The sequence below is a fragment of the Squalius cephalus genome (assembly GCF_949319135.1).
Source record: "Squalius cephalus genome assembly, chromosome: 10".
Taxonomy (NCBI): domain Eukaryota; kingdom Metazoa; phylum Chordata; class Actinopteri; order Cypriniformes; family Leuciscidae; genus Squalius; species Squalius cephalus.
In genome coordinates this window covers 42,164,174-42,177,376 of record NC_137131.1, presented here as the reverse complement: position 1 = coordinate 42,177,376, position 13,203 = coordinate 42,164,174, and the positions used below count along the sequence as shown (strand labels likewise).

Genomic DNA, 13,203 nt, shown 5'->3' with positions numbered 1-13,203 from the left:
ATATGATCATACTAATACTGCATACTTATTACACAAAAATATATAATATATTGTAATATACATTAATATGTTAGGATATTATACAGTAGCCTATGTTTGAATTATTAAATTATATTATTAAACATTAATTTAATTCTTTTAATAGCCAGCATTATTTATATTTGCATGCTGGTCACACCCCCAAAAATGTGTTGTCACAGAAAAGGCCAGACATGTGTGCTATCAGAGATATTAACAAAAAACACATGTGCAGCGGACAAACATGAATATCTGCCTCTCAGAGGGCACGAAGCGCGTTCCCGCGTCTCATCTCCTCTGCCCAATGATTGACGTGCACTGAGAGACACACGGGGGCGGGGCTACACGGTCCCTGCGTCCAATCAAGAGTCGTGGGCGGGGCCTAAAGCATCGCAGAGTCTCTGAGCGCCGAGAGTGCTACAATGTAACAAAAGCAGCGGGATGAAACAGTGAAATAACGCGCGAGTGTATGAAGCGCTGCGTTCTTCACGCGGGACCTGGTTAATAACACACACGCGCGCACACACACACACACATACACACACTGGTGAGTTTAGTGGTTAAAAGGCTGGTAGTGGCTCGGGCTGTGAGTGACTGAGCTCAGGAGGAGTGCAAGAGAGTATTAGAGGAGTCTCCGACCGGAGAGCAACCGGAGGACCGGAGCGGGCCGACATGGACGAGCAGCCGCGCCTGATGCACGCTCATGCGGCCGTGGGGATGAGTGGACACCCCGGCCTGTCTCAGCACATCCAGGACAACACCGGAGCCAACGACGGAGACGGGAGAAAGCAGGACATTGGAGACATTTTACAACAGATCATGACCATCACTGACCAGAGTCTGGACGAGGCGCAGGCCAGGTGAGCTGTCACTCATCACATGCAAAGATCTGGAATATTCATATTCACTTTCAACTTTAAGACGCCTGTGACACTTGATTAGAGTATAAAATAAAACACACTTAATATTACACACACAATATTCACTTAATTAATTAAATAATTCCAAAAGCATACCCGTGACAGAAAAGAATAATAATAATGTATGCACTACATTTATAATTTTTTATAAATAATATATTATTAATTTAAATATATAAATAAAAAATAATATGTGTATAACAATAAAACATTTACACACACACACACACACACACACACACACGCATATATATTAGTAATATAAAACATTATATACATGTTACATGTCATATATATTTTGTTTAATAATATATATATAGATAGATATATCTTCACCGTCACCTTTAAAGATAAACTTCCAAAAATATTTAATTAACCTAATTTAATTGTAATCATACCTATACTGTCAAATTATGATAACTACCATACAAGTTACTGTTGCAACTGTAAACTCTTAATTAATTAATATGAAATAGTCTAATTTTGTGTTTTGATGTCAGTTGGCATCTAAGCTTCTTTCACTTATCACGTGGAAAAACAAAAGCAATTCTATTGTAGTGACAATAACTGTGGGATTTTGGTTACTATAGTAAGGGAATATAGGTAATATGTTTGACATCTTTATAATAATTGGCAATTAGCAAATGTTTACATGCGTATCAGGAGTTATTGACAAGCAGGCATCCAGAAATGGACTGATAAGACGATTGCTGTTGTCAGTGTGTCCAAACACATGTGGTGTGTAGTGACAGACATCATTTTTCTGACACGCAGTGCTCATTTTTTGTCAATAGAAATGAAAGAGATGCCAAGATAAAATCTGACAGACAGCACCGGTTCTCACCGTGTCCCTTTAGGATGAATATCGTTCCAAACGCAGGTTCATAGTTTTTAGCATTTTTTCTTTTTGTATGTTTTAGTTAAAAAATGGGTATTACAATAAGGTTCCATTAGTTAATGCATTAAATAATATTATCTAACAATGAGCAATACATTCGTTGCAGTATCTGTTAATCTTTGTGAACGTTATTTTATAAAAATTCATTGTTAGTTCATGTAATCTCAGGTCTATTATGTTAACAGATGCGACTTTTGATTTTAATAATGTATTAGTAAATGTTGACATTAATATTAATAAATGCTTTAGAAGTATTGTTCATTGGTAGTTCATGTAATCTCAGGTCTATTAACTAATGTAACTTTTGATTTTGATAATGTATTAGTAAATGTTGACATTAATATGAACTAATATTAATAAATGCTTCAGAAGTATTTTTCATGTAATCTCAGGTCTATTAACTAATGTTAACAGATGCAACTTTTGATTTTGATAATGTATTAGTAAATGTTGACAATAATATGAACTAATATTAATAAATGCTTCAGAAGTATTTTTCATGTAATCTCAGGTCTATTAACTAATGTTAACAGATGCAACTTTTGATTTTGATAATGTATTAGTAAATGTTGACATTAATATTAATAAATGCTTCAGAAGTATTGTTCATTGGTAGTTCATGTAAACTAATGTAGTTAACAAATTAAACCTTATTGTAAAGTGTTACCTAAAAATCTAATCGCCCCATAACCATTGCTAAATGAATACATGAATTAATCATAGTGTTTTTGCATATGGATGTGTTCAATAAAAACATGCTGTTCAATAATTATATCCTTTACAGTATTTCAGAGTACATACAAAGATACAAAACCATGAATTATTAACTACTGAAATAATGTTATGCATAAGCATGAATATGATAAGCAGAGACTGTAATGAGCTGGCTAATGGTCAATATGTGCTTTTAATTTCCCCACGATCACTTGGCGTTCAGGCAACAGGGAGATATATAAGTCTTTACTAGCAGAGTGAAATATTGTGGTGTTCAGACGCTTCACCGCGGCCTTGTGTTGTGTTTCAGAAAACATGCGCTCAACTGCCACCGAATGAAGCCGGCGCTCTTCAACGTCCTGTGTGAGATCAAGGAGAAAACAGGCAAGTGGTGTTACCTTCAGGAGATCATGCTCGTCCACACGCCTGGACATCAGCTGGGTCAAATGCATTGCTATTCCAGCGTCTGGTCAGCACTGTGAAAGAAACGTGTTTGCACATGTTAGTTGTGTAAATCCTCTCAATAACATCTGGAAGGAGAAAGTGTTGTGCTGTTCCTCTACATTGTGCATTGGATGTTTCAGAGTGAGGATCTCAGTGGGTAAATGTGGTTTTGTGGCGATCGCAGTGAGGAAATGAAGAAAAACGTTCAGCCTCTTTGAGCTCTTGCTGCTAAATCATCTTTACTGCACCAGTCTTCTTCTTCTGTGTGTGCAAAAATCCAGCTCTGTTTTGGTTAGGAAAGTGCAGGATTCAATTTCCAACCGCCATAAGTTGTTTAGCTGAAATGTTTATTTAGTTGCGTTTGGCTGAAGCGATGAATGAACGGCGTGTTTGTGCATTTTTGGAGGGAAGGCATGTTTAATTTGCCGGCGTCGTCTTGAATGATTAAAACAGTGGATGGAACGAGGTTTTGCTGGTCGTCGTCGGTGTGTTTTCTGGTTTGTGCTGGAGAGATATTGAGACGCTATCGCTCCGAACCGGTTCCGGCGTGTTTCACAGTCATTAGTGCATGTAATAAAAAGGAGTAGATGAAGGATAAAGCAGATTTCTTCGGCGTTATCTGTGGGACTGCTGTGTTCCAGCTGTGAGCCGTGGGTGGCTCTCGTCGGGGGGGGTTTCTGCCAAGCGTCCGAGAGGAGACTGACACAGTTATGCGTGGAGTTTTACTCCCCGCCGTTTCTTCTTCTGTTTGTTTTTCTTTTTTCGAGTTCACGCAGAGTTCGAGCTCAAAGGGAACGCGGGACGATGTGGACGTATCCCAGAGTGCTCTGCTCCTCTTTGCCCTTTTCCTGCCAAAATATGAAAGGCCAAAACGTGGAGCCTGAGCTTGACTCGGCGTGAGCTTCCGAGTGTTTAGATCTGAGGTTCGCTTGTTCTGCGAAGTTTTCGTCCCACGTCTGCTCCCTCTATGAACCCTTTTTTACATCTTTTCAGATCGTTGCTCAGGTCTAAAAATGTTTTGGATTTTAAAAGTGTACCATCAGTTTGAGTGTGTGTTTTGGTCACTCTGAGATGCTGAGCTGCGGTGTACGCTGGTTTACTTTATTTGTTTTGGAATCATGCAGGAATCAAAATAACTCTTGAGAATTGTTTATTATGTTTGACATCAGTGGGAAAACTCTGCGGGAATGATGTTTGAATCAGTGTGTGTTTAGCACGACGGAGAGCCATAAAGCTAGTGCAACTTGATATAGTTTGCTTAGAGTTATTATTAAAAAATGGGTCAAACTTCTTTTGCTAAAATTGCAATTAAATATAATTGCCTTAAATTTTCCTTTTGAGCACATTTGCTAATGATTTGTAAAATTGAAATTTCTTTGTGTAGTTTTCTGGGATAGTATTAGCGATTAACAAAAAAACGTATTAGTAAATGCACACTCTTGATTCCATCAGATCCTATTATGATAAATGTAGTTGAAGCCTGACTAGTAGTAATGTCAGCTCTCATAAAAAGGATCACCTTTACTTTATTTTGCATTTATATGAAAATACGATTTGTGTATTTGTGATTTGTGCAAAAATACGATTCTCAGTGCTTTAGCCCAATTTTAAACAGCATATTTCAGTGAAATTTGCATAATCTCATGCTTAAAATGCATGATTTGTTTGTTTTATCAAACTAGTTAAAAAAGTTAGATTATTAGATTAAAAGACACGCCTACTTTCTCCACATCACTGTTTTAATTTAAAAGTGTAGCCTACTGCTGAATACACGTAACTTTTAAGAAATGCAATTAGATCTCGAAATGCATTTGTAACATTTTTAATTTTAATTTGTAAACATAATGTCTCAATACAACAATGAGAGGGACTAAAGATCTGATTGTGTTTGCTAAAGTTTACAGTAGTTCTAATAGTTTTTAAAGCTCAAGATCACGTACAGATCGTATGTGTTTTTACAGTTCCCCTCGGTGTGCCGATTGACACCTGCAGGGTGGGTGGGGGTGGGGGTGGGGGGGGGTGGGTCACGACCCGACCTTTTGACCCCGCTGTGTTTTTACTGGGATATAAGGGAACGGCGGGCGTAGAGGGGAATCTAGCATGCAGACTTTATTTTAGTCCACACGTCTGAGACGCTGCCGTATTTTCGAGGCGCTCTTCACTTGCTTTCATTCCTCTCATATTTTCTTTCTTGTCTGAGGAATGTGCCTTTGCAAAGACTCAAGTGTGCGTGCAAAAATGTTTGTGCATATGCGCATATAGGTGGATTTAGAGTCTTTGTGTATGTTTACACTGTCATCTTTGCATGGTGTGTATTGATGAACATTAATTTGAGATTAATCAGATTAATAATATTAATACATTTAAAAATATTGGTGTGTTTTGTAGTATTGTTGTTTTTGCACATAATGTTGATTGCATTTATTTAAGGTGGTTTTAGGTACTTGGTTGGTACACATTTACCATGGTAAAATCGCTGTAATGCAAGCTATGTTGTTTTCCGATCAAACGGGCAAAATAGTACCAGAAATACTTACTTTACCTATTAAACTAATTGCTTTGCTGGCATAGAATGTCAGTTTTTTAATGCATGCACTTTAAATGCAGTTTTATTTGAATTTGCGAGGAGCTTCAAAACTAAATGTTCCAGATAGAAATGGAGCAATCCGCTTGTTTACACGCTGATGAAACAATGGCAGTGTGTTGTCCGAGCGTCTGTGATCTTTGAGGCGTGCAGCACAGAATCATGTTGGAAAGGCTCTGGCACCAAATGGCTTTCCAAAAATACACTCTCAAACAATTCCAGCCAGATCCGCTGGCTCACACAGACCCGACACCACCACTCAAACTCTCGTTTCATTATTCTTCGCAACGATATAACCCAGCCAGCACTTGAAAGGAGCAGTGCAAATATATCTCTTTTCTTCCCCTCTTCGGTTTCATCTCAGCGTCTCTGACACACGGAGACTCGACTCGATGGAAGAGGAATTCTTGGATCTCTTGGAACTTCAGAACGTTGTCACGGCATCTAATTGCTGAATGTCAGAGTTTGTTCAGTGACACCACCTTGAACCTTCAGCTTTGACAAAGACACAGTATAGCGGTGCGGAGTGCGAGGGTTTGAGCGCCTGTCAGGGGTTTTAGTCGTGAGCTTCTGAAAGCTCCAAATGAAGCCCTAATGGAAGCTCTTTATGCTCTCACTGACTTGTTTGTTGTTGTTGTTTTTACGATATTTGTTTATTCTGTTCAGAATAGGGTTTTCTTTTTAGAAGTGAACACAATTTTCTGCTTTGCTTTTATCAAACGCTTTTCACATTTCACGTCACAAAAAATTGGAATAGGTCATTTAGATTACGAGTGAATCTTTTTAGAGTCTCAAACTGATATTTTACATTGTGCACAGTACAAATACTCATTAACTTTAAAAACCCTTGTTTTATTTTATGTGTATTTTATTTTTGTTGCCTTAAATTAAGTCATTTCAACTTAAATTACATTAAGCTGAATGAGTTAAATTTCATATAACTTTTTAAAATTGCTTATTTTGATTAGTTGATTAGTTTTTACAGTGTGTGCGGCAGTAATGCATTCCTTTCTTAACAGCTAATATTTGTTGATTAATTATATTTTAGCTAACATGTATTTATTTTTTCTACATGTTTTAAATCAGTAAAATTCTTTGTAAAAACAGAAATAAAAAGTGATTGGTTTCAACACTGTAATGATGTTTTTTTACAACCATCTGCAAGCAAATGATGACGACTGTAAATCTCAATCTTCTAAACATCTGTCAAATCTCACAGTCTTCTCTCTCTGCGAAGCTCAACAAAAGGCTAGTTTTCTTGTGGCATGTGTGTAAGCGGTGTAAGGTTTAGCGCCTGGGGGTTGGGGTGATGTAATGTTGTTTTTTGATGGGTGAGAATGAGGTGAGCGGAGGGCAGGGCAGGAATATTTGACAGTGTTGAAACGAGCCAGATATATGATTACTGCGAGCGCTCAGCACGCCGTTCTCTCTGTCCTGTGGGAAGCCCGACTCCTTACGGCTTCTTAGGCTGAACACACCAGTGCACACAGTACACACTTCCATAGCTCATTACAGACGGAGTAAATCATCTACGGCAGCTCGGTTTCAAACCAGCAGACAGGCGTTCATTTAACACGTTTTAAGAGTGTGTCGCGCCGTTAACAATGACATGCTTGATGTCACAAAATAGATTCAAGAGGGTATAAAAACACCTCATTTTGGTGGAATTTTGTGCAGTTTTTCTTAAAATATCGAATACCGAGGAATAATACATTACTATTTGTACTATTGCTGTGCTACACTATAACAATTTTTGTGTTACAGTGTTACAGTGTAATTATGCATTAGTACTGTGTAATAATAATTAAATACACGTAGGGTTTGGTTTAGTGTTAGTTGCATGTAATTATGCATAATTTATAGTTATTACTACAGTAACCACATGTAAAGTGTAACAAGGACACTGTAAAATAAAGTGTAACCCAATTTTCTGTTAGAAATGGCCAAATTGTGCAGTTTTCAGCGCAGGGTGTGCAACGCTGCATCCTAAAATGCAATGCACTCTTTCCGTTTTAATATTTAATATTAATTTTTTTACATCTCTTTTTTTTGACTCCTCATATTGATCAGACTGCCAAAATGCAAAACAAATGGATTTATTTCCAAGATGAAGATGCCATTTACAAGTGTAGAAAACTGCCTTTTTGAAACATTTTGAATGAATTAAGGCCCACTTTTTCACTTTCTGCCATGCATTTATTTATAGAATAGTGGGCAGTAATACAGTCAGTTTAGTTTGAGTGGATGCACATGCTTTGATGTCAACGAGAAAAGTCATGGGACTCTTTTCTGCTTCCTTTTGAAAGTTTATTTTGCATGCATTTTATTGCTTGCATTCAGCATTGCTTTTCCAGATCTGACCCTTAGGCCTTCGATTCCACATTAACACAAGCGTGCATCGGATTCGTGCTTCCTGATAAACCTCTGTGTTTGAATCCTGAAGACTAACAGATCTGGTTTTCTGTGGTTTTTGGTGGTTTTGTCAATGTTCTCTGACACACGGCTGGTGGTCTCAGTGCTAATATGCGCTGCTTTGTATTTCATCCTGTGTTTTTTTATTCTTTAAACATGCTGATGCAGCATCTCTGCGGAGCGCGTACAAGCAGGATATGAGAATCACATCTGTTGGAGCGGCTCATCATCCTTCAAGCGGAAACGCTAAAGCCTAATCCAGCACATAATAGAGGCGCACACACACTGACTGGCAGCGCGGCCGGCGTGGCGTTTTTTGGAACGACTCCGCCAGGCTTTTGCAGAAATGAGATTAGGCGAGCATGCAACAGCAGCTACGGAGAGATCTGTCATCGTTTTCTCTCAGTATACACTGGAGCACAATCACATTACCTTATGAATTATGCAAATTGTCAGTGGCCTAATTGAGATGTGTTAATCATATTAAGAGGCTTAATAGCTTGAATTTAACTGTGATGCTATTTGGTAATTAAGCACGACGGCGAGTTTGGGCTGCTGTGATTGAGCTGCTTGTTGAAGATGATGTTGGAGTGTCTGTGCCTGAATTAGACACATTACACTTGGACTTGGCAATATTCATTCTTCGCTTTATATTCATTTCCTTCTTTTAACATTCTCAAGCTCAAGCTGTGAAGTTTATCTTATGATGAAATAAAATGCATGATGAATAAAACGTTCTAGCATTGCAAGTGTTTGCACGATTGCATAATTTTATATATTGTATATATTATTATTTTATAAGTCCTTGATAGGCTTGGCGGTTAAGATCTGGTTCAGAGAATATTTTTAGGTAGAATATAAAAAAAACAACACTTTTGGTTCCATATTTGGAAAGTCTGTATGTTTAAAATAGCTGAAAGAGTCGTTAGCAGAACTATGAAATATGTATGCATATACACTACCTTTCAAAAGTTTGAGGTCAGTGAGATTTGTTTAAAGAAATTAATATTTACTGTCACAAAAGTGACAGTAAAAACATTTATAATGTAACGATATACATATATATATATTTCATATAAATACTGCTCTTTTTAACTTTCTATTAATCAAAGAATATGTATCACGGTTTTCACAAAAATAAGACTGTTTTCAACATTAATGATAATCAGAAATGTTTCTTGAGCAGCAAATCATCATATTATAATGATTTCTGAAGGATCATGTGACACTGAAGACTGGAGTAATAATGCTGAAAATTCAGCTTTAATCACAGGAATAAATTACATTTTAACATATATTCAACATAGAAAACAGTTATTTGAAATTGTAATAATATTTAAAAATTTTACTGTTTTTATTGTATTTTTGATCAAATAAATGCAGCCTTGGTGAGCAGAAGAGTTTTTTTTTTTTTTTGGTACAAAAAGTACAACAAATTCATAGTCTACTACTGTCAGTTTTTTTATCAATAAATTGTTGCAGACCTAATATTTTCAGTTCCTAATATATGATTTATTGGCCAGCCCGCAGAGTCAAACCCATTAGAAAATGTCAGATTTGCGTTCAGCAGCGTAATAAACCCAATGCGTCTGGTAAACTGCCTCCGGATCGGTTCTTTTGTCAATAGATGGTATCTTTGCTCAAACGGGCTCTGCTCACTGAGATATGAATGACCGGGCTCGCATCACATTAGACGAGATGGCGCTCGCGCGAGACGCTGTGGTGATTTTATCGGGCCGTTTGCTTTGTGTCGCTGCTTCCCAACAGCGCGTCGTAAAGCTGGTAGGTGGAGACACGCTCGGCCCTCCGTTACTGCCAGCTTTCTTGATATGTTACGACTTTAATCAAATCTGAAAATTTGTAATGCGCATTAAAGTGAACGTGAAGTGCTTCTCGTGAGCGCCGTTGCCATACCAACCCCGGAGGAGTCGTGTGTCTTTAATGCGCGGTTGGGAATCTCATTTCTTCCCCCTCAGAGAGAGAGACTGAGACTGAGTCTGAGGCCTCTCTGCACATACTGGAAATGACACAAATTAATATACACTACTTAAACTAGACCGAGATTAATGGCTGCCTTTCGCTGCAGTTTAGTCCCTCTGTCAGTTGCCGGGTGTTCCTTGGACAAAATCAACATTTATCCCACTTTTGCCCCGGGCTCTCAGGATCTCAGGATGCAAGGATCTGAACCCTCATCCAGCTCCTTAATACATCATTCACCCTCTCTCTGCATACACACCTCTTTCAAGCACTCATAGATTTCCTTTTTTATTTGCATCAGTTAACTAATGCTGCATCTAACGCATCGGTCCCTTGAAAGTGTGTGTGCACGTGCCTAGTGGGAATGAATATGTTTAGAATCAAGTATAACTGTGTTTGTGGCAACTGTTCAAAAGTTTGGGGTCTTTTAGATTTTAAAAATGTTCTTAAAGACGTCTCTTCTGCTCAATAAGGCGACGTTTATTTAACCAAAAAAAAAAAAAAAAAAAAAAAACTGCTGTTTTCTATGTGAATATATAGTAAAGTGTAATTTATTCCTGTGATCAAAGCTGATTTTCAGCATCATTATTCCAGTCTTCAGTGTCACATGATCCTTCAGAAATCACTCTAATATGATGATTTGCTGCTTATTTCTGATTATTATCAATGTTGAAAACAGTTGTGCTGCTTCACAGTTCTGTAGTCTCAATACATTAACATTTACATTACATTAATGCATTTGGCAGACGCTTTTATCCAAAGTGACTGACATTGCATTTCTAGGTACACATTTACATTCTTATCAGTTCTTGCTTTCCCTGGGAATTGAACCCATGACCTTGGCGTTGCAAGCGCCGGCGTTCTACTGTTTGAGCTACAGGAAAGTAGCAATACAATTCCAAAATGATTCTCGACGCCTTTCAATTTGTCGTCAACAGCATCGGAACGCAAATACACAGCTGTGAGAATTAGAGATTGTTCGCAAAAGAAAATTAATTGCATTCATGTTTATATCTGGGATCTCTAGCCCAAACAGTAATGTAACATTTTTCATGAAAGACATTAAAAGCACTTTATTAAGTTGAAAGTGTGTTGTCAAAGTCATGAAATTTGATATTTAAATGTTAAAAGGATTTTTTTAAGCCATTAAAATGACTTTGGAGTCTCTTAGGTTTCACAAGTTTTACACTGAGGCCCCTTTCTGATTAGATATTATTGGATTTTGATTGGTGTGCAATGAATGATTTGAAGTCAAGAGAGATTTACAGTGCTGGAAACTGTCTAAATATAACTAAAAAATCTATGAAACAATCAGCACTGCTGTTCAAAAGCTCGGGGTCAGTTTGATTGAAAAATAAATAAAAGAAATTAATATTTATAAAGTGACAGTAATGACATTTATAATGTTACAAAAATGTATATTTCAAATAAATGCTGCCCTTTTGAACTTTCTATTCATAAAAGAATCCTGAAAAAAAAAAAATGCATCATGGTTTCCAGAAAAATATGACTGTTTTCAACATTGATAATAATCAGAAATGTTTCTTGAGCAGCAAATCATCATATTAGAGTGATTTCTGAAGGATCATGTGACACTGAAGACTGGAGTAATGATGCTGAAAATTCAGCTTTGATCACAGGAATAAATTACATTTTACAATATATTCACATAGAAAACAGTTCTTCTAAATGGCAATAATATTACTAGATTTTTTTATCAAATTAATACAGCCTTGGTGAGCAGAAGAGAGTTTTCAAAAACATAAATAAAACTTACCAACCCGAAACGTTTGTACAGTTAGTGTATATAATCTAGTTGACCTCACTAAATGACTAAATGGTTTGTTAAAAGACTAGTAAAGCATTGTGACCCATCCTTTGTTGCAAGGTTGAACTGCAACTGTGGTGTTATAAACTGATCCAGAAATCATTGTTCCTGTGAGCTTCCCCACTGAGATCTCTCTCTCTCTCTCTCGCTCTCTCTCTCTCTCTCTCTCCTCCTGTATGGATTGTCTGGCTATGCAAATCGCTCATAATTAGACATGCTAATATATGGCAGTAATAAGCCACAGTCTGTCGTTATGTCTGCCAGTCTCTCCATTGTGTCCAGCGAAAAATGTGTCTTTAAAATAACACTTCCCACAGTCCTCTGTCATTCCCACAGACATGACACATAGCTTGCATAAAACGATTCTCAATAATTGCATCATTTATGCACATTTCACTGATTGTACTTTTTTTTTTTTTTGTGCATTTTTAGACAGTGATTCAAATTAAGCAGATATTTATAGAGTATCTTTTTCTTTTTTGACATATCGTTGACAATAAATCTACGGACACTTTCACCAATTAGTGCACTAGTTCATTGTGAAAGTGTTTGGTCTCATGTGTCTCTTTCAGCATCTTAAAATAGTCCCCTGGACGCAGTGCTCGTGGCACGGAAATGTTTTTTTAAGGAAGCATGTGGAGCTTGTGCCCCCTGAAAGGAAACAAATGTTTGGGAGAAGCAGAGAGCGGCGGTTTTGGCCGGTTTCCCGGTACAGACGCGAGTGCCATCGCAGGCTCCGGAAGAATCAAGTTCCTTCTGCACATGCAAGGACCGCTTTCGAGCAGAACCGCATGCAATGCATAGTTGCAACATTTAATGTTGCTTAATGCTGGAAGTCGACCTTCTATGGCCCGTAATCCCATCTCACCTTTCTTACACACATGTGATGAAATAGTTCCTCCCAGACCCTGCTGTGAAGTGCTTTGGAAAGCAGCAGTCATGCTCAGTTAAATCCTAGGAGTTTTTGGAAAATGGCGTTGTCATTTTCTAGCTAACTCAGCACTTTTGAAGTCCTCGTGCGAACCTCTGTGCTGTCAGGGATGTGGAAGATGAATCCGGCTCTTGTCATTTGAGTGGTCAACTAAGGACAGACTTCGTGTTTCGTGAAACTGCAGCCTTTGATCAGCAGTTGTGAAATGTGTAAGTCTCCTTTCTGTTCTGAGAGATTCCTTCAAAACAGTTTTTAATGTACAAGATGTGCTTGAGTTCTTCTTCTGGAGTCAGTTTAGTTGTGTGACTTGTGTGCGGAGTATTTCCTCTTGATTTCTTTCTGACTGGTGTCCCAGAATACAGGCATGAGTCATGCGGACTGAGATGAGCACTAACACACACGCTGCTCTTCTCTGCTTCATTTAGCGCGTCCAACACCGCCAGATTCAGCTCCGTGACTGATGCGTTTGTGATTTCA

The 13,203-nt window shown here is 37.8% G+C and overlaps 1 protein-coding gene across 5 annotated transcripts in view; it reads left to right on the top strand.

The window, feature by feature from the left end:
* The first annotated feature begins 433 nt into the window (after positions 1 to 433).
* pbx1b (pre-B-cell leukemia homeobox 1b) overlaps positions 434 to 13,203 on the top strand; it is an 83,852-nt gene continuing 71,082 nt past the window's right edge. For 4 of the 5 annotated variants that reach the window (XM_079882964.1, XM_079882961.1, XM_079882962.1 and 1 more), the window contains exons 1-2: positions 434 to 878; positions 2,861 to 2,934. In XM_079882964.1, coding sequence (XP_079739090.1) covers positions 691 to 878; positions 2,861 to 2,934 — 262 coding nt within the window. In that variant the 5' untranslated portion in view covers positions 434 to 690. Of the gene's footprint in view, positions 879 to 2,860; positions 2,935 to 12,605; positions 12,936 to 13,203 lie in introns of those variants that run through there. The other variant, XM_079882963.1, reaches the window with a different exon arrangement.